An 18,743-nucleotide genomic window follows, 5' to 3' on the forward strand; every position below is an offset into this window, starting at 1 on the left:
GGGTGTAAGAGCCGCCATGCATCAAGAAGATGTACCGACTGCTCAAGCTGTGCCAGACTGGCACTGACAACCCGATCCCTTGGGCTACGAATGGATTTATCTAAGTCTAAATCTCGGATCGCATTGAAATCTCCTCCCAGGATAACAAAGTCATCAAGATAGGGCAGCAGCAGACCCTGCAGGGCCCGTAGGTAGCCTACCGTATCATTATTTGGAGCATAAGCGTTACAAAGTATTATTGTCACATTGAATAGTTTAACAACTAAAATCAGATAGCGACCCTGCGGATCCTTCAATTCCCGCAGTATGGTGAAGGGTACATGTTTACCAAAAAGTATGGCTACCCCTGCGGATTTAGATGAGGCCGAGGCATAATACACATCCCCCACCCAACCTCTACGGAGTTTCGAATGTTCTACATCTGTCAGGTGAGTCTCTTGGAGGAACGCCACGTCCACCTGTCGTTTCTTAAGATGATTCAATATTTTTGACCTTTTAATAGGCGAATTTATACCACAGACATTCCAGGATATAAACCTTAGTCCACTAACTGACATGACCTAAAAAGAGGACAAACAGTGCCATAAGTGAACATAGGACATACACAGGAAGGTTCTCCCAGCTAAAACCTCCCTGCAAGAGCAATCCCAGAGTAGGACAGTAATTGACCTCCCGAACTACGTGCATGGTACCCCCTCGGAACCCGAAATGAAATTCCCCACATCCCCTACCTTGTCTCCCTCCCCCTCCCCCCCCCCCCCCCCCTGGTCCCTGTACCTCCCCGCCCCAACATACGTACAGTAAAAGAAGTCACCACCATGCATACAAACACCCCCCCCCCCCCCCCCCCCCCACCCGACGCATTCCAGCCTCATCCACTCCACATATGAATGAACAGGGACCCTGGGAGGTCCACACATTAACACACTCATAGGCTTAGTATCAGATGAAAAAAAATATAGAAATTGTAGGGAAGTCCAAGAGCAGGAACCGCTGTCACACAGTCCCGGGCACAGAGAAAAAAAAAACCGCGGCCCAGTCCAGCGCTGTGAACCTTTGTAAGGGAAGAAAGAAACTCCCAAGAAAAAAGAGGGAGAAACTCCAAATTCGGCCAGCTAGGGCTCCAAACAACAATGTCCAGCCCTTCCGCTGCTCTCAATCTAGGTCCTCACTGGCGCGAGGGGAGCTCGGATGACTTCTGGAGGCCCTTGTACGCGCGAACTCCTGTGCCTCCGCGAGCTCAGTGAACCACCGGACACCTTCGCGGGTAACCACCCTTAGCCGAGCCGGATATATCAAAGTGGCACGGTATCCCATATTGATAAGCTGGGTGCAGACCGGGGCTAAAGCGCGGCGCTTCGCAGACAGGGCGGTCGAAAAATCTTGAAACACCATTATCTTTCTGCTGTCATACATCAGCGTTTTACCCGCCCGAGTCGCCTGCAAAATTTCCCCTTTGTGCACAAAATTGAAAATTTTTGCGATAATGATGCGTGGTCTGGGATCCGACTCTTTCTTTTGGCCCAGCCGGTGTGCCCTCTCAACGCGCAGGGGCCCGTGCGCTGTTGTAAGGCCCAATTCCTTGGTGAGCCAGCCTTCTAAAAATGTCACAAGCTCCCTATCAGGGATAGACTCCGGGAGGCCCAGGAAGCGCAGATTTGACCGGCGAGACCGGTTTTCTAGGTCTTCTAGATGGTCTGCCTGCTTCGCCACCACCAGTTTTAAGGCCGTCACCTCAGCCTCCACGTTTTGCGCGCCGTCTTGCAAATCGGAGACCCGCTGCTCCAGCGTCGAAAATCGGGCCTCGCAGCCCGCAAACGCCGCGGCCAGCTCGGTAAGTTTAGTGGAAATACCTTTCAGTTCCGGACCCAACAGTTCCGATATCGCGGTCTTAATTTCAGTGATCGCCGCTTTGGCCGGTGGGGGCGGGGTGGCCGGCGCCATGTTGGATTGCACCTCTGAACCGCGCGGCTTGTCTTTCTCCTTGTCTTTTTGCTTCAAGCGGGCCGCCATGGCGCTCGTCGGAGTTGGCAGACGATCAGTACTGGTTCCCCAAGGTCCCTTAGTAATTTTAAGCCCGATTAGCCGTGGATGAGGCTAGATGCAGGAGGGTCGGCGCTGCGAGGGAAAAAATCACGGCTTTCCCCTGCACTGCATCACGTGACCTCTCTCTTCCTGAGAAATGGTTTTAAATGTCTTAGGGTTAGGAGTCTGTGGTAACCTTCTTTGGTTTTGTTTGATATGTGGTTCTTAAACGACAAGTCTTTGTCGATGATGATTCCAAGGTTCCTGGAGTGGGATGTAGGGATTATAGTTGTCATATGTTTGTCAGGAATTATCAGGGGTGGTGGAGCTGGGTTCTGTGTTTTGTCCATCAATATAATTTCGGTTTTGTCAAAATTGATAATGAGTTTTAGGGAATTTAGGAGATGTTTGATAGAGATTAGTAGATCTGATGTTTTTCTGTAGGTGTCCTCAATTGATTTTTTTTTATGGGGATCAGAAGTTGTATGTCATCGGCATATAGGAAATGTGTTATTTTGTTTTTTTTGTAGAAGTTGGCAGAGGGGGAGAAGGTATATGTTGAAAAGGGTGGCCGATAGAGCAGATCCTTGGGGGACGCCAGTGTTGAGGTTGATCATTTTTGATGGGTTATTGTTGATTATTACCTGGTAGGTTCGGTTAGAGAGATAGGAGGAGAACCATTGTAGTGTGGTGCCTGTTAATCCAATTTGTGAAAGTCGTTCTTGTGGTATCAAACAGTATCAGAGCCTTAATGCTCTGGCTCAAAAAGGCCTGGACGCGGGCAAGCATGAGGTCCGTGCTGCATATGACACATTTGACACTGCCTCTAGGGTGTCCGCAGCGGGCATTAGTGCAAGAAGATGGGCCTGGTTGAAATCCTCCGACCTCAGACCAGAGGTACAGGACAGGTTGGTTGACCTGCCCTGTGCTGGTGATATTCTCTTCGGAGACAAAATCCAGGAGACTGTGGTGCAACTAAAGGACCACCATGAAACGCTGCATCAACTTTCTTCAGTGCCTGCTGATTTCTCGTCCACCTCCAAGAGGACATTCAGGCGAGACTCTAAGTGGCTGGCCTACAAACCAAGAAGGTATTATCCCCTGGCTTCCCGAGGTCACCCTTCCAAGCCTTATCAAAAAGTTCAGTCTAGGCAATCCCGGCCTCAGAAGACCCAGCCTTCTCTTCAGCCGGGACCAGCATCATGGTTTTGACTCCTCCCTGGAGAGCATATGCCAACCTCCTCTTCCATCTGTACAAATCAGTGGTCGATTGTGCCACTTCACCAACATTTGGCACACAGTCATCACTGATCAGTGGGTACTTGCGGTAGTCACTCAGGGTTACCACCTCAACTTCCTGACTGTATTGGCGGACTCCCCACCTCGGCTGATGTGGGGATTGTCTGACCACTCTCCCCTTCTGGAACAGGAGGTTTCAATCCTCCTCCAGTCCCGGGCAATAGAACCAGTGCCCTTCTCCCAACAGGGGCAGGGGTTCTATTCCCAGTATTTCCTCATCCCAAAAAAGTCAGGTGGCGTTCGTCCAATTCTGGACCTTCGCGCCCTAAACAAGTATCCAGAAAGGGAAAAGTTCAAGATAGTGACCTTGGGTTTTCTACTCCCTCTTCTACAAAAAGGAGATTGGCTGTGCTCTCTGGATCTCCAAGACACATACACACACATCTCAATTATTCCATCTCATTGCAAGTTCCTGCGATTCCTGGTCGGCCCTCATCACTTCCAGTACCATTCGGCTTAGCGTTCGCTCCACGAGTATTCACCAAGTGCATTGTGGTGGTCGCAGCCTTTCTCAGGAGTCAGGGTGTCGATGTCTACCCTTATCACGAAGATTGGTTCATAAGGGCTCCGACTCAACAAGCCGCAGTGGCGTCCTTGCGTCTCACTCTCCATACCCTGATCTACCTAGGGTTTCTAATCAACTGTCCCAAATCCAAGATAGTTCCATCCCAAACCCTATCCTTTATAGGGGCCGACCTCAACACAATACAGGCGAAAGCCTTCCTCCCTCAGGATCGGGCTTTCACCCTGGCCTCTGACGCATCATCTACAGACTTGAGGATCCTCAACTGCTTGGCACTGGGTCACATGGCATCCGCGGTGCATGTCACTCCGATGGCCCGCCTAGCCATGAGAGTCATGCAGTGGACCCTAAAATCCCAGTGGGTTCAAGCTTGTCAGCCAATGTCCAGCATTGTTCACATTACCATATAGCTCTGCCTGTTGCTGGCCTGGTGGATACAACACTCCAATCTACTTCAAGGCCTTCCATTTCAGGCTATAGAACCTCAAATTACCTTGACAATAGACACTTCCAACCTAGGGTGCGGTGCTCATGTCGGCGACCTACAGACTCAGGGAACCTAGTCTCCAGAGGAAGCCAAACATCAGATAAATTTCTTAGAGCTTCGGGCGATCAGATATGCCCTCAAGTGTTTTCAGGATTGCCTTTTGAACAAAGCTATCCTGATTCAAACTGACAATCAGGTGGCGATGTGGTACATCAACAAGCAAGGGGGAAACGGGCTCCTACGTCCTGTGTCAGGAAGCTGCACAAATATGGGCATAGGCCCTTTCTCACTCGATGTACCTCACAGCCACCTACTTGCCGGGTGTGGACAATGTGTTGGACAGTTGAGTTGCACGTTTCTTCCATACGAGTGGTTTCTCAACCCCACGGTAGCGGACACAATATTTCAATGTTGGGGTTACCCTCACATAGACGTCTTTTCATTAGTCCACAACCGCAAAGTAGAAAACTTCTGCTCTCTAACTCGTGGGCCAGCGGTCTCCTCTATGCATACCCTCACTTCCACTCATATTGAAGACTCTCATGAAGTTACGGAGGGACAAGGGCGTAATGATTCTGATAGCCCCTCACTGGCCATGCCAGGTGTGGTTCCCAATCCTCCAGGACCTATCAGTACGCCGGCACATTCTTCTGGGGAAGGATCCGCTTCTGATAACTCAGAACAACGGATGTATGTGCCACCCCAACCTCCAGGCCCTATCTCTGACTGCCTGGATGTTGAAAGGTTAATACTCCAACCTCTTAACCTTTCAGAGTCTGTGTCCCGAGTCCTGGTAGCTTCACGAAAGCCTTCCACGAGAAGATCTTACCATTCTAAATGGAAGAGGTTTACAGTCTGGTGCACTTCCATGTCCTTAGACCCCTTCACTTGTTCCATGGCAAAGTTTCTGGACTATCTCTGGCACCTGTCTGAGTCAGGCCTGAAAGCTTCCTCCATCAGGGTAGCCACATTTGATAAGGGCGTGCGGGATGTTGCTATTTCAACACAACCCTTAGTAACACGCTTTATGAGAGGTTTGCTTCACTTAAAACCTCCACTGCACCCTCCAGCCCCTGCTTGGGACCTTAACGTGGTTTTGAGGCAGCTCATGAAACCTCTGTTTGAGCCTCTCCACTCTTGTGATCTCCGCTATCTCACCTGGAAAGTAGTTTTTCTTCTTGCTATCACCTCCGCTCGCAGAGTTAGTGAGTTGCAGGCTTTAGTTACCCGCCTTACATTAAAATTCTGCATGACAGGGTAGTGCTCCGCACTCACCCTAAGTTTTTACCAAAGGTAGTATCGGAATTTCATATTAATCCATCTTCCTACCTACCTTTTTTCCCAGACCCCATTCAAACCCAGGAGAACAGGCTCTGCATTCCTTGGACTGCAAAACTGTCCTAGCCTTCTATCTAGACCGCACGTCGGCTCATAGGAAATCCACTCAATTGTTTGTTTATTTCGACACAATCAAATTGGGAAATCCTGTGGAAAAGCAGACCCTCTCCTCCTGGTTAGCAGACTGTATTTCTTTTTGCTACTAGCAAGCAGGCATTCCACTGCAAGACCGTGTAAAAGCGCACACTATCAGGGCCATGTGACATCAGTAGCGCACCTACATTCGGTGCCGCTTGCTGATATTTGTAAGGCTGCTACTTGGAGTTCTCTCCATACATTCACAACCCATTATTGCTTAGAATAAGTTTTCATCTTCGGCCAGTCTGTTCTATGCAACTTGTTTTCAGTTTAACTACCCAACATCCTTCCACCAACCCATTCAGGGTTTCAGGGATGCCCTACTTACCAAATTCCACCCCTGTTGTTGTGCCTGTTGCACGTCTTTTGGGTGCATTTGGTACATTGCTCGGGCATCCTTAGCTCGGTACTCACCCATATGTGAGGACTACCGAACTGCTTGTTCTGTGAGAAAGCAGAGTTGCTTACCTGTAACAGGTGTTCTCACAGGACAGCAGGATGTTAGTCCTCACGAAACCCGCTTGCCACCCCGCGGAGTTGGGTTCATTTACGTTTTTCTTATTTTATTTTTCGCACAAACTTTTTACTATAAGACGAGACTGAAGGGGGCCTGCTGGATGCAGGGTTGTTGCCATACTGGGCATGCCCAGTAGGTGCCAGTCAAAGTTCTAGAAACTTTGACAAAAGTGTTCCGTGATTGGGCTCCATCTAGTGATGTCACCCATATGTGAGGACTAACATCCTGCTGCCTGTGAGAACACCTGTTACAGGTAAGCAACTCTGCTTTCTAGAGACTATATCTTCCCACCTCTAGCCTGCCTATCCCAAGTCATGATCTTCCCTTGTCCTTATAGGAAATGTAGTTTGTCTGTGGTCCTGATGACCTGGGTGCATCTTTAAAGAGCCACTTTCTTTGTAGACATTTTCTAATTGTTCCTTCACTCTTTAGGAAAAAAATGTGATGAGTTACTGGTTCCTTATGGCATAGTTGCACCTCCTTTTGTTTTCCTACTCTTTTTAGCATTGTGTAGAAATTCTGCTTTCCTTTTTGACACCCGAGACAAAATATCTGCATTAATATGCTCTTTCCCAACCCTTTACAAAATAATTATAAGTCTGCCATAGAGCAGGTTTAACTTATCCGGATATAACTTATCTGGCAAAGTAGCGCCAAACAAGGGTATTCAGCCTCACTGCTAATCTGGCTAAATTCCATAGACTGTTTCTCTTGAATATTGACCTCCTAGTTATCAGAGCCATTTTGGTATCTGTGGCCCACGTGAGATTAACCTCCATGGATGAGATTTGCAAAACTGCAATATGGAGTTCATCCACATATTCACATGCCAATACTATTTAGATAGCAGGATATTTTACCACTCTGTCCTACATGGTTTATTTAGGGTTTAGAATTCATCTTGTCGTTTGATTTTTTTCTCACAGGACAAGCAGGATGGTTGTCCTCACAAATGGGTGACATCGAAGATGGAGCTCACCACGGAAAACTTCTGTCAAAGTTTAAGAAACTTTGACTGGCCCCTACTGGGCATGCCCAGCACGGCACTGACCCTGCAGCCAGCAGGGGTCTCCCTTCAGTCTTCTTTTTTCCGCGCAGCAGTTGCCACGCGGTAAAAGAGCTCTTAACCACGTTCCTGACAGGAATTTAGAATTTTATATTCTGAAGAAAATTTGCCCCTCAGGGGTCTCCCTTCGGCGAATTTTTCACTCCGCGAAACTCCGGTAAGTTTCTGCCGTTTTTCGGTCGACTTACGTTGAGTTTAGCCCTTGGGGCCCGTTGGCAGTTGCCAATCCCGTGGCTAAATTTTTGGCCCATGGCGTCGGGGTTCCGTAGGTGCCCTGATTGCACCCGGACTATGTCAATCACAGACCCCCACAGGGTCTGTGTTTTGTGTTTAGGCAGCGAGCATGATGCCCTGACTTGCACCAAATGTGCCTTAATGACACCAAAGGGTCGCAAAGCCAGGATGGAGAAGATGGGGCTCCTCTTCCATGCTCGTACCCCAACGCCATCGATAGCATCGACGTCATCGGAACCGGCACCGTCGAAGTTGCATCATCATCGTCAACCCTCAGGTGACCGTACGCCATCGATGACTTCTCGGCCGTCGACTCCCGTCCCTTCCCCTGATGGGCGAGGGGATCGGAAGGAAAAGCATCGCCATCGACGGCACAAGTCTCGGCCCGTCGGGGATCCAGAACCACCGACCTCCGTACCGACCGAGCCACCGACCAAAAAGCCTCGATCAGACTTGGCACCGTCCACGTCTCTTTCGCAGGCACCGAGGAAACCCTCACCCCCTCCGGGTGTGGGAGCCGTGATCCCACCGGTTACAGTGGTCCCTCCGGCTCAGCCTCAGCCTCCCTCTCCCGTCGAGCCGGGTCTAGTTACCCCTGGTCTCCGGGCAGAACTGGACCTGCTGGTCCAGGAGGCCATCGAAAAAGCGATGCAAAAGTTCCAACCGACTCCGGCACCGAGGAGGGAACCGACCACCGAGCCACTGGTAGAAGCACTGGCACCGCTGCTACACCGCATGGAAGCGCTTATGACAGCCCTTCCACCGGTGATTTCAGTAGCACCGATAACACCGCCATCTCAGACAGGCTTGTCATCGGGGGGAGAAACACCGTTCGTAATTCCCCCTTCGGGGGTGGTTCCATCGGTGCCTTCTCATCCCTCGCCATCGATATATCCTTCGGCTCCACCGAGACCTCCAAGGCCGGCACAGATTCCATCGAGACCAGTACCGATGCCCTCGATGCCATTTCCAGCTCCGCCTTCAGCACCGATACCATCGAGATTATACTCGATGCCCTCAGTGGTTCCTCCTAATGTCTCGGACTCTCAACCAGGACCTTCAGGAATTCAAGCCCCTCATGATCCCTATGACACCTGGGGTGATGATTCCTCTTCTGACACAGATTTACCTTCACCACCATAACAGAGCCATCCTAAAACAGATGCAAGAATATGCGGATACCTTGCCTGAACAATACCAACCACAGCTTCAAGCCCTCCTTAACAAAGGGTTTGAGGCCGAGAAGCATGAAATTAGAACTGCATATGACATCTTCGATGCTTCCACAAAAGTTTCAGCCACAGCCATCTCAGCCAGACGTTGGGCTTGGCTAAAATCATCAGACCTTCGCCCAGAGGTCCAGGACAGGCTATCTGATTTACCCTGCCTAGGTGACAACTTGTTTGGAGAGCAAATTCAGCAAATAGTAGCTGAATTGAAAGATCACCATGAGACGCTAAAACAACTCTCCTCCACTCCTTCGGATATGACCTCCAAACAACCATCTAAGACTCTCTAAAAAGTCTTTCTTTAGGCCACGACGGTATTACCCTCCATCGGCTAAGCCTCGACCTGCACGGTCTTCCCACAGAGCTCAGCCACGCCAGCCTCGAAAGCAAAAGCCTACAGTAGCCCCACCACCTGGGCCTACGGCGGGCCTTTGACTTCCTTGTAGAGAGCAGTTGCCAAACCCCTCTTCCAGCCATCCCCGTGGGAGGTCGGCTGTGTCAATTTCTAGACCACTGGCTTCAGATCACCTCAGATCAGTGGGTACTAGCGATCATTGCACAGGGTTACCACCTCAACTTCACTACTCTTCCTGCAGACTCCCCGCCTCTACAAGCATGGAGTCTCACCAATCACTTGGCTCAGTTACAACAAGAAGTATCCTTTCTTCTGCAATCAAACGCTATAGAACCCGTCCCTCCCTCTCAGCAAGGAAGGGGATTCTACTCCAGGTACTTCCTGATACCAAAGAAATCAGGGGGGCTTCGTCCCATCTTAGACCTCCGAGCCCTCAACAAGTACCTTCAAAAAGAAAAGTTCAAGATGGTAACCCTGGGCTCGCTTCTCCCTCTGCTGCAAAGAGGAGATTGGCTATGCTCTCTAGACCTCAAAGACGCTTATACCCACATTGCGATTACACAATCCCATCGCAAGTACCTGCGTTTTCTGGTGGGCCGAAACCATTACCAATATCGAGTACTACCTTTCGGCCTGGCATCTGCACCACGAGTCTTTACCAAATGCCTCGTGGTAGCAGCATTCCTCAGGAAGGAAGGTGTCCACGTCTACCCCTACCTGGACGATTGGCTAATCAGGGCCTCCACCCAACAGATTGCTCAATCCTCCCTAAAATTGACAATTCAAACACTCCTTTCCTTAGGGTTTCTTGTCAATTACGAGAAATCTTGCTTAGTCCCATCTCAAACCTTATCCTTCATTGGGGCAGACTTGGACACCTTACAGGCAAAGGCTTACCTTCCTCACCAAAGGGTTCAAACCCTGATATCCCTAGCTCACCGGCTCCAGTCTCAAAACACTGCCACGGCTCGCCAGTTCCTCGTTCTCCTAGGACACATGGCATCCTCGGTTCAAGTCACTCCCATGACCCGACTAGCCATGAGAGTTACACAATGGACTCTGCGACACCAATGGATTCAACTATTCAGCCTCTGTCCTCCATTGTCACAATTACACAAGCGCTACGCCTGTCTCTAACCTGGTGGACAAATCAAGTCAACCTCCTTCAGGGCTTACCTTTTCTCCTACCAGATCCCCAGGTAATCCTAACCACCGACTCTTCCCACATCGGTTGGGGAGCCCATGTGGACAATTTACAAACTCAAGGAGTCTGGTCTCGAGAGGAAGCCATACACCAGATAAACTTCCTGGAACTGCGAGCAATCCGCTACGCGCTCAGAACTTTCCAAGATCACCTATCGAATCAGATAATCTTGATCCAGACAGACAACCAGGTGGCCATGTGGTACATAAACAAGCAGGGAGGCACAGGCTCCTTCCTTCTGTGTCAGGAAGCTGCGTAGATTTGGGCAGAAGCCCTCTCCCACTCCATGTACCTCAGGGCCACCTACCTACCAGGAGTAGACAATGTATTGGCAGACCAGCTAAGCCGTGTCTTCCAACCACACGAGTGGTCACTCGATTCTCTGGTAGCAACCTCCTTGTTTCACAAGTGGGGTTCTCCTCAAATAGACCTCTTTGCGTCCCCTCAGAACCACAAAGTGGACAATTACTGCTCTCATTCGGAGCCAGCACTCTCGGCCGAGGGATGCTTTCTCCCTCAAGTGGACAACCGGTCTGCTCTATGCATTCCCTCCACTTCCTCTTCTGTCGAGGACTCTCGTGAAGCTGCGTCAGGACAGGAGAACTATGATCCTAATAGCATCACATTGGCCACGCCAAGTGTGGTTTCCCATACTCCAGGATCTCTCCATCTGCAGACACATTCCCTTGGGGAAGGACCCGCATCTGCTCACTCAAAACGACGGATGCCTCCTCCATCCCAACCTCCAGGCCTTATCCCTGACGGCATGGATGTTGAAAGGTTAGTCCTTCAGCCATTTAACCTTTCGGATTCGGTTTCTCGTGTCCTGATAGCTTCACGAAAGCCCTCCACCAGAAGATCCTACTCATATAAATGGAAAAGGTACACATCATGGTGCACTTCTCAGTCCCTTGATCCCCTTTCCTGTCCAATCTCTCAATTCTTGGACTATTTATGGCATCTATCTGAATCAGGTCTTAAAACCTCTTCCATTAGAATGCATGTCAGTGCGGTAGCCGCCTTCCATAAAGGTATTGGGGGTGTCCCGATTTCAGTACAACCCCTTGTAACACGCTTTCTTAAAGGATTGCTCCACTTGAAGCCACCTTTACGTCCTCCGGCCCCTTCTTGGGACCTTAATCTGGTTCTGGGTCGCCTTATGAAGCCACCTTTTGAACCTCTTCACTCCTGTGACCTAAAATATCTCACATGGAAAATGTTATTCCTTTTGGCTATCACTTCAGCTCGCAGGGTTAGTGAGTTACAGGCCTTAGTCACCTATCCGCCTTACACTAAACTCCTGCAAGACAGGGCGGTACTCCGCACTCACCCTAAATTTTTACCTAAGGTAGTTTCGGAGTTTCACATCAATCAATCCATCATACTACCTATCTTCTTTCCCAGGCCCCACTCCAACTCCGGGGAACAGACTCTGCATACCCTAGACTGTAAACGAGCTCTAGCTTTTTATCTAGACCGTACAGTTTCTCACAGAAAGAGTACTCAACTGTTCGTCTCTTTCCATCCTAACAAGTTAGGACAACCTGTGGGTAAGCAGGCTCTTTCCTCCTGGTTGGCGGACTGCATTTCCTTCTGTTATCAGCAAGCTGGCATTCCTTTCCAAGACCGTGTCAAAGCACTCTCTGTGAGGGCCATGGCGACTTCAGTAGCACACCTTTGATCGGTGCCGCTTCCTGACATCTGCAAGGCTGCAACCTGGAGTTCCCTCCATACATTTGCAGCCCACTATTGTTTGGATAAAGCTGGAAGACAGGATTCCATCTTCGGCCAATCTGTCTTGCGTAACCTTTTTCCAACCTGATGTACCAACACCCTTCCACCTTCCCGGTAGGGTGCGGATGCCCTTTCCCAAATTCCACCCCAGTTGTGGTGCCTTTGGTGCAAGTCAGGACATCCTCAGCTCGGTACTCACCCATTTGTGAGGACAACCATCCTGCTTGTCCTGTGAGAAAGCAAATGTTGCTTACCTGATGTAACAGGTGTTCTCACAGGACAGCAAGATGTTAGTCCTCACGAAACCCGCCCGCCACCCCGCGGTGTTGGGTTCGTTGTATTTTTAGTTTTTTCGGCACTGCCTGTAGCTTTGAAAATCAGACTGAAGGGAGACCCCTGCTGGCTGCAGGGTCAGTGCCGTGCTGGGCATGCCCAGTAGGGGCCAGTCAAAGTTTCTTAAACTTTGACAGAAGTTTTCCGTGGTGGGCTCCATCTTCAATGTCACCCATTTGTGAGGACTAACATCCTGCTGTCCTGTGAGAACACCTGTTACATCAGGTAAGCAACATTTGCTATACCACGATTCTAAATGTGTTCAATCAACCAGAACAATTACGTTCTTATCTTGATTCCCACTCCTAGGTACTCCACTGAGCTGGTTATATTAGATAATGGAGTAGACAGCGCAGTATTATAACTAATGGATTAATGTTTTCTTATTGAACTGCTTCATTGATTACTTATTCTCCAATATTCTCCAGTTTCCTATGAATTGTTGATTAACTGTAGTAGAACAATATTATCTGATTATAAGATATAACATTCTACTTTGTTCCCAATTTTTTGGTATTATTTGTGTTATATTGTGACCTTATAAATATGTTAAATTCAATAAAAATAAAATAAAATTCTCCAACCATCTCAGGGCTCATTCTTTTGATTTTAAGGTTGCTTCCAAAAAATAAAGGAAAAAAATTACAAAATGGCCTATTGCTAACAAACAAACATACAAAGAGCTTCGTGCGAACCTATATATCAAAACGCCAAAAATACAAAAGGTATCGCGTCTGCACATCCAAAAGTGCTTCTTCACCAACCAACAAATTAATGTATAAGCCGGGACCGCATCAGCTAGCCTCAGATGGTATGTGGGAAAGACTAAAAGATCTCTGAAAACACGTTTAATTGAACACAGGTCCTGTATCAACACTGGACGGGTTACAGCCCCCCTGGTGACCCATTGCCTACAATATAACCACTCTTTTGATGACCTAAAGGTTTGTGTCTTACAACAGCTGATTCCCTTGTGGCACGGTGGTGATTTTAATCTATCACTATTACAAGCTGAACAGCGCTGGATACATACTTTAGACACCGTTCATCCTGCCGGCTTGAATAATATGCTTGAACTGAATGTCTTTTTATGAAGCATCTGTTTCTGACTAGTTCCCTGCCGAGAAGCGTTTTCGCTGTATTAATGGCATCTAGTTACCAAGGAGATACGACATCTAGTGACGTCATCACACCTCAAAAGAGCGGGCTATTTAACTACCTTGACTAGTTTGATGCGGTCTCTAGCCCGACACTGTCAGAGAATGATGGAGACTCAGCGTCCTGTTTGAAAAAGGTTGCGACACCAATCAGAAAGCTAAGTACCCTCCAAACTCTTTGATTTTTGAAATGTTATGCCCTTTTTCTTTGTTTATAGACCCTATGTTACATTGGCTTCTGATGAAGCAACCCTGAGTTGCGAAACACGGCCGCTGTCGAGCCATTCTCTAATTGACTTCTGGAGATTTACAAATATTCAATACATGTGATACGGGCGTAGACAAAAGATTTGAAAACTTGTGAACACTGGATAGTACCTATGATAAGATCCTTGCCTGACCGCAAATGATAGAGAAGACCGGATGGCTTAGCTCACTACTAAGCATGACGTCTGAGGCTTGCTGATGCAGTCCCAGCTTATATATTAATTTGTTGGTTGGTGAAGAAGCACTTTTGGATGTGCAGACGCGATACCTTTTGTATTTTTGGCCTATTGCTAACAAAAACATGCTGTTTGCCTATTACTATTTTATTTCCCCCCTTTTTTTTTCTTAATTTCAAGGCAAACTTTAGCCAGAGATAACTGTGTGAGGACTCTTGTATCCTGTTTATGCTAAGAGAAAGCAAAGTTGCTTAACAGTAACAGATGTTCTCTGAGGAGAGCAGGATGCGGTCCTCCCCTTGGAGTTAGTTTCTATAGATCCTATACCTTTGTACTGAGCTGAGGGACCCTGCGCGTGCATCACTGTTTATTTTTATATTCCCTGCATGAAGTCTTGCACTTATTTTATGTTCCACTTGCTTGGTAGAGCTTGAGAAAAACTCTGACCTGGGCTCTGTCAGCTGACATCATCCATGTTTAAAATGTTTTCCATGCACAGCAGGATACACTGTTCTTTTAGAGGTAAGTAATAGAGTAGAGTAGCAGCTTAGTGCTGAGCTACTGGGCAGTGGGCTGAGAACCAGGATAGCCAGGGTTCAAATCCCATAGACATTCCTTGTGACTAGGGTGACCAACTACCCCATTTTCAACTGGGCAGCCTGGTTAGGGATGGCCAGGGCCAAGTCAGTGATGGCAGCCTGGCAGCACTCCAATCACCTGCCTGTTTTCTGGACTCAATTTGACTCTCCTGCTCCTCTGCCTCTCCCATAGCTATGCCGTACTTGTTGCTACTTCATGCTGTTCTCATGGGAGTCGCTGAGGAAGAGGAGAGTTGAACTGAGGCCGAGAGATAGGCAGGTAGAATCTGCCTAGGAGAAAATCAATGCTTGATTTAAAGGGGGGGGGGCGGCTGTATTCCCCCCCCCCCGGGTCTGCTCCTGTTCCATGGAAAAGTTGGCAACCCTACTTGTGATCTTGTGCAAGTCACCTTCCATTGCCTCAGGTACAAACTCAAATTATACGCCCTCTGGGGATAGGGGAATACTTACAGTACCTGAATGTAGTCTGCTTTAAGGTGTCATGAAAGGTGGAATAAAAAATATATTTTTTTTTCTCTTAAAGTATATTGTGCTGCCTCATAATCCTGCAGAAACCTATCTGCTACATTCATTTTGACTCTTAACACAAGTTCTGCCTAGAACTAAAAAGCCTACTTTCTGGGATGCTCGCATACATGGTCTGCACCTATACATAAATTGGAAAACAAATAGTGCTGTCTTCATGTCCTGAAAATGTATTGCTTCTAAAACATTAAACACAGTGTTTATTAGGGAGACATACATGCATATATCTCATGCCTTCATTTATTAGGCGCATAGGCTAATAAAATGAACTGCTGCTTTAAATTTGATAACTTGCTTTAAATGTTGCAAATCTTGTGCACCACCATAACTCTGATATCCATTGAATGTACTTGGACTTAACATAATTCATAGAAATAAGCAACAGCACAGTACGTGCAGAAATTCTAGTAGCTTTATTGGCCCTAGAGAAACCAGAATGGTAGGTGGTTGTGATACCTTTTATTGGAGTGGCAAGAAAGATGTAGTAGAAATGTTTTTGATTAGATCTTGAAAAGGATTTATATATAGAATATCCCCAGCCTATAAAACAGAAGAGGGTAAAAATACTCCTATACCAACCAAATATTTGCACAGGAACAAATATTTAGTATAACAGAATATTGTTTTCATTTAATACATTTTTTTTTTGTATTTTCACATTGCATGTTTCATTATGTGTGCTTGTGTAAAGATAGTGATAACTTTGTATTCTGTTGCTTTCAGGGCAGCTGAAGAAGCATTTGTGAATGATGTTGAAGATACTGCTCCAGGCACTGAGTGGGAGCGTGTGGCTCGGCTCTGCGACTTTAATCCTAAATCTAGTAAGCAGGCAAAAGATGTTTCCCGCATTCGTTCAGTTCTTATTTCACTCAAGCAAACCCCTCTAGTCCACTGAAGAAGCAGCACAATGAAGACCATATTCTTGCAATATTTTAATCTTACTTAAAGTATTTGCTGTAATTGGATTAATTATGTTTAAATGTTTTAGTACTTCTGGGACCAAGCCTCCTGGTGATTGCAAAGTTAATCATTGTAGGTGATTGAAATTCTTTCTCAGCTGTTTCCTTCCCATGTGTTTGAAATAGAGGAGAAGGAGAATCTTCAAAGCTGTAGCCACATTGTGCTTTTGTGCATTATGATGTAATTGGCTTTTGATTTATGCAAAACTGTACCCATATTAAAGATCTGTTAAATTGAATGTGCAACTTTTTTTGTATGTTAATTGTATGAATCAAGAGTTTTTCTTTTCTATAATCCATTCTAGAAAGTTTTCTCATCATATACATCACAAATAAAACTGAGATTTTCAGTACTAAAATGTTTAAAACTAAACCTGTAATACAAAATAAACAATTTCGCATTTACATTTCTTTCCCCCATTTTTACCTTTTATTTTTCTTCTCTACTTTTTCATACATGGATCTGATTTCACTGCTTGTATGCTGGACTCTAATCTTATTTTTTTTCCTCTGTTCTTTTAACTATTCTAGATATCTTCCCTACAGGCTTAAAGTGCTTGTTCTCTTCCCTTTTCTAATAACAAAATACTTTCTTTAACTACAAATAGGCCAAATAATTATGATTAGAAATTATGCTCTGAAATGCTTCTGATTCAGGTATTAATCTGCATATGTTTTTTTTCAATAGCAATCTTAGATCAGAAAAAACAATTTAGAAAAATATATCAAAATTGACAAAGGCTCCTGAAACAATCTGACACATTCAGATTTTCTTCCCAGTTTCTGAGTTCATATTGCAATTGTCAATCTGTCCTGTAACCATCCTGAGAATGGCCTTTAGGATTAGTGATTGTAATCATAATCTGTGGATGCCTGTCTCCTCTTCCTTGGCCTCTAGTTGCTAATCCCTTTATTATCTTACCTAAATCTTTGGAAAAATCTATCTTCTAACAACTCTTAACTTTATTCCCTATATACTGTTATAGATCTTTATTATTGGGCTTCAATAAAAAGCTATTTGACAGACAACCTATTTTATGCTTGTAGTTTTTCAGTCATTACAAAGCACAGTTCTTGTGATTTGGTCCTTATGCTACTGGACTCTGCTGCCTTTTGATACTGAGGATCTTTCACTACTACTTTCCTTTCTCTTTTCTATTGGAATTACAGGTTATCCTCTGTGTTGGGTTTTTTTTAATTTTTAAAATCTTTCTCTGGCAACAAGCAGGCATAAATCAGCTATAGCATGTGGGTGACGTCACCAACACTAACCTAGTTGTCAGATTTCGGTAAAAGTCTTATTGAGCTTGTGCAGGAGATCTGCACATGCTATCTTGTGAGCTCCCCAATCTTTGTCCAAGCTACTGCATGGATGTTCCCAATCTCTCTGATGTTTTATTTTTTCCTTTGTCCTAGTTTTTTCTGCCTTGTTGAATTTTTTTTCTCCTTGCTGCTGCCTTGGCAGCCCCATCACAGAATTTTTCAGTTCTAGAAAAGAAAAATAAATCCCAAGATTAAAAAGCTTGCAGTCAGCAGGTTCAAAGACTATAGTTGTAGGTGCTGGATGACTATTAGACATCCATGCTGTCTATTAGTGCCTGGGCCCAGATCATAAGATTTACAAATGTTTTGGTTTGATGTCCCTAATGGCAGCGCAGTACCGTTCCTGGAAGATAGGCTGTGCAGTTGGGTAAAAGCCCAAGGTCTCAGAGTGAGGTTGAACAGCAAATCCTCTACTCTTTCCAGAGTGAGATGGCAATGGATGTTTGGCACCATATGAAGTTGAAGCAGTATTCTGCTCTCCCTCTTTCCTGCAAGTACCTTCCCCTCCACCCCCTCCTGTGGCACTTGATTCCAGATCTGCAACAGCACAAGGGTTGAGTGAGGTTCAAAAGACCATGGCATAGAATGAGGCATCTAGAAGAGAGTCTACTTGGCACACTTGATCCCCTCCAGGATGGTCTTTTATGATGTAAAAAAAAAAAAAGCTGTTGCCATTGGTGCAGAGCCTACTGTTAAGATGAGGAGGGTCTCCTCAACACAGATGTCATATTTTATGGTGAAAACCCATGATGCTGAGCCATTTATTTTCCTCCGATCAGATGCTGACCAGGGTGCCATCTGTCTTTTCCACATGGAGCATTTGTTCCAGGACAAAATTGGTCCCCTTAGCAAACTAAGCCCTTTTTACATTTATTTATAGGGTGGGGTGCAGAGGTATGTAAGTGCATTTCTCAGAGGACAAACAGGATGGCAGTCCTCTTACATGGGTAACATTGGATAGAGCCCAGCAAGTAAAACTTATGTCAAAGTTTCTAGAGCTTTGACTGAGCCTCATTGAGCATGCTCATGCATGCAATAAACCACATATCCAGGTAGGGCCCCTCAGTTTCTTCCATGGAGTCTCACTTTTTTCAAAACATTTTCTAATTTTAAGGCCAGATTCATTAAGGCTTTTCTCCCATTTTGTGGCTATGGGAAAAACCCTTAGTGAATCAGGTACTTAAAGTGATTTTGCAATTTTTTTTTTTTTTTTTTGCTTTTCCTCGTTCAGTCGTCAAGGAGGAATCCCCCTGGT

The 18,743-nt window shown here is 46.4% G+C and overlaps 1 protein-coding gene across 2 annotated transcripts in view; it reads left to right on the plus strand.

The window, feature by feature from the left end:
- Positions 1 to 17,163, plus strand: part of CLTA (clathrin light chain A) — a 128,850-nt gene extending 111,687 nt beyond the window's left edge. For both annotated transcript variants that reach the window (XM_029602598.1, XM_029602607.1), the window contains one exon: positions 15,930 to 17,163. In XM_029602598.1, coding sequence (XP_029458458.1) covers positions 15,930 to 16,101 — 172 coding nt within the window. In that variant the 3' untranslated portion in view covers positions 16,102 to 17,163. The remainder of the gene's footprint in view (positions 1 to 15,929) is intronic.
- Positions 17,164 to 18,743: the final 1,580 nt, after the last annotated feature.

The sequence above is a fragment of the Rhinatrema bivittatum genome, chromosome 1 (genome assembly GCF_901001135.1).
Source record: "Rhinatrema bivittatum chromosome 1, aRhiBiv1.1, whole genome shotgun sequence".
NCBI classification, from domain to species: Eukaryota; Metazoa; Chordata; class Amphibia; order Gymnophiona; family Rhinatrematidae; genus Rhinatrema; species Rhinatrema bivittatum.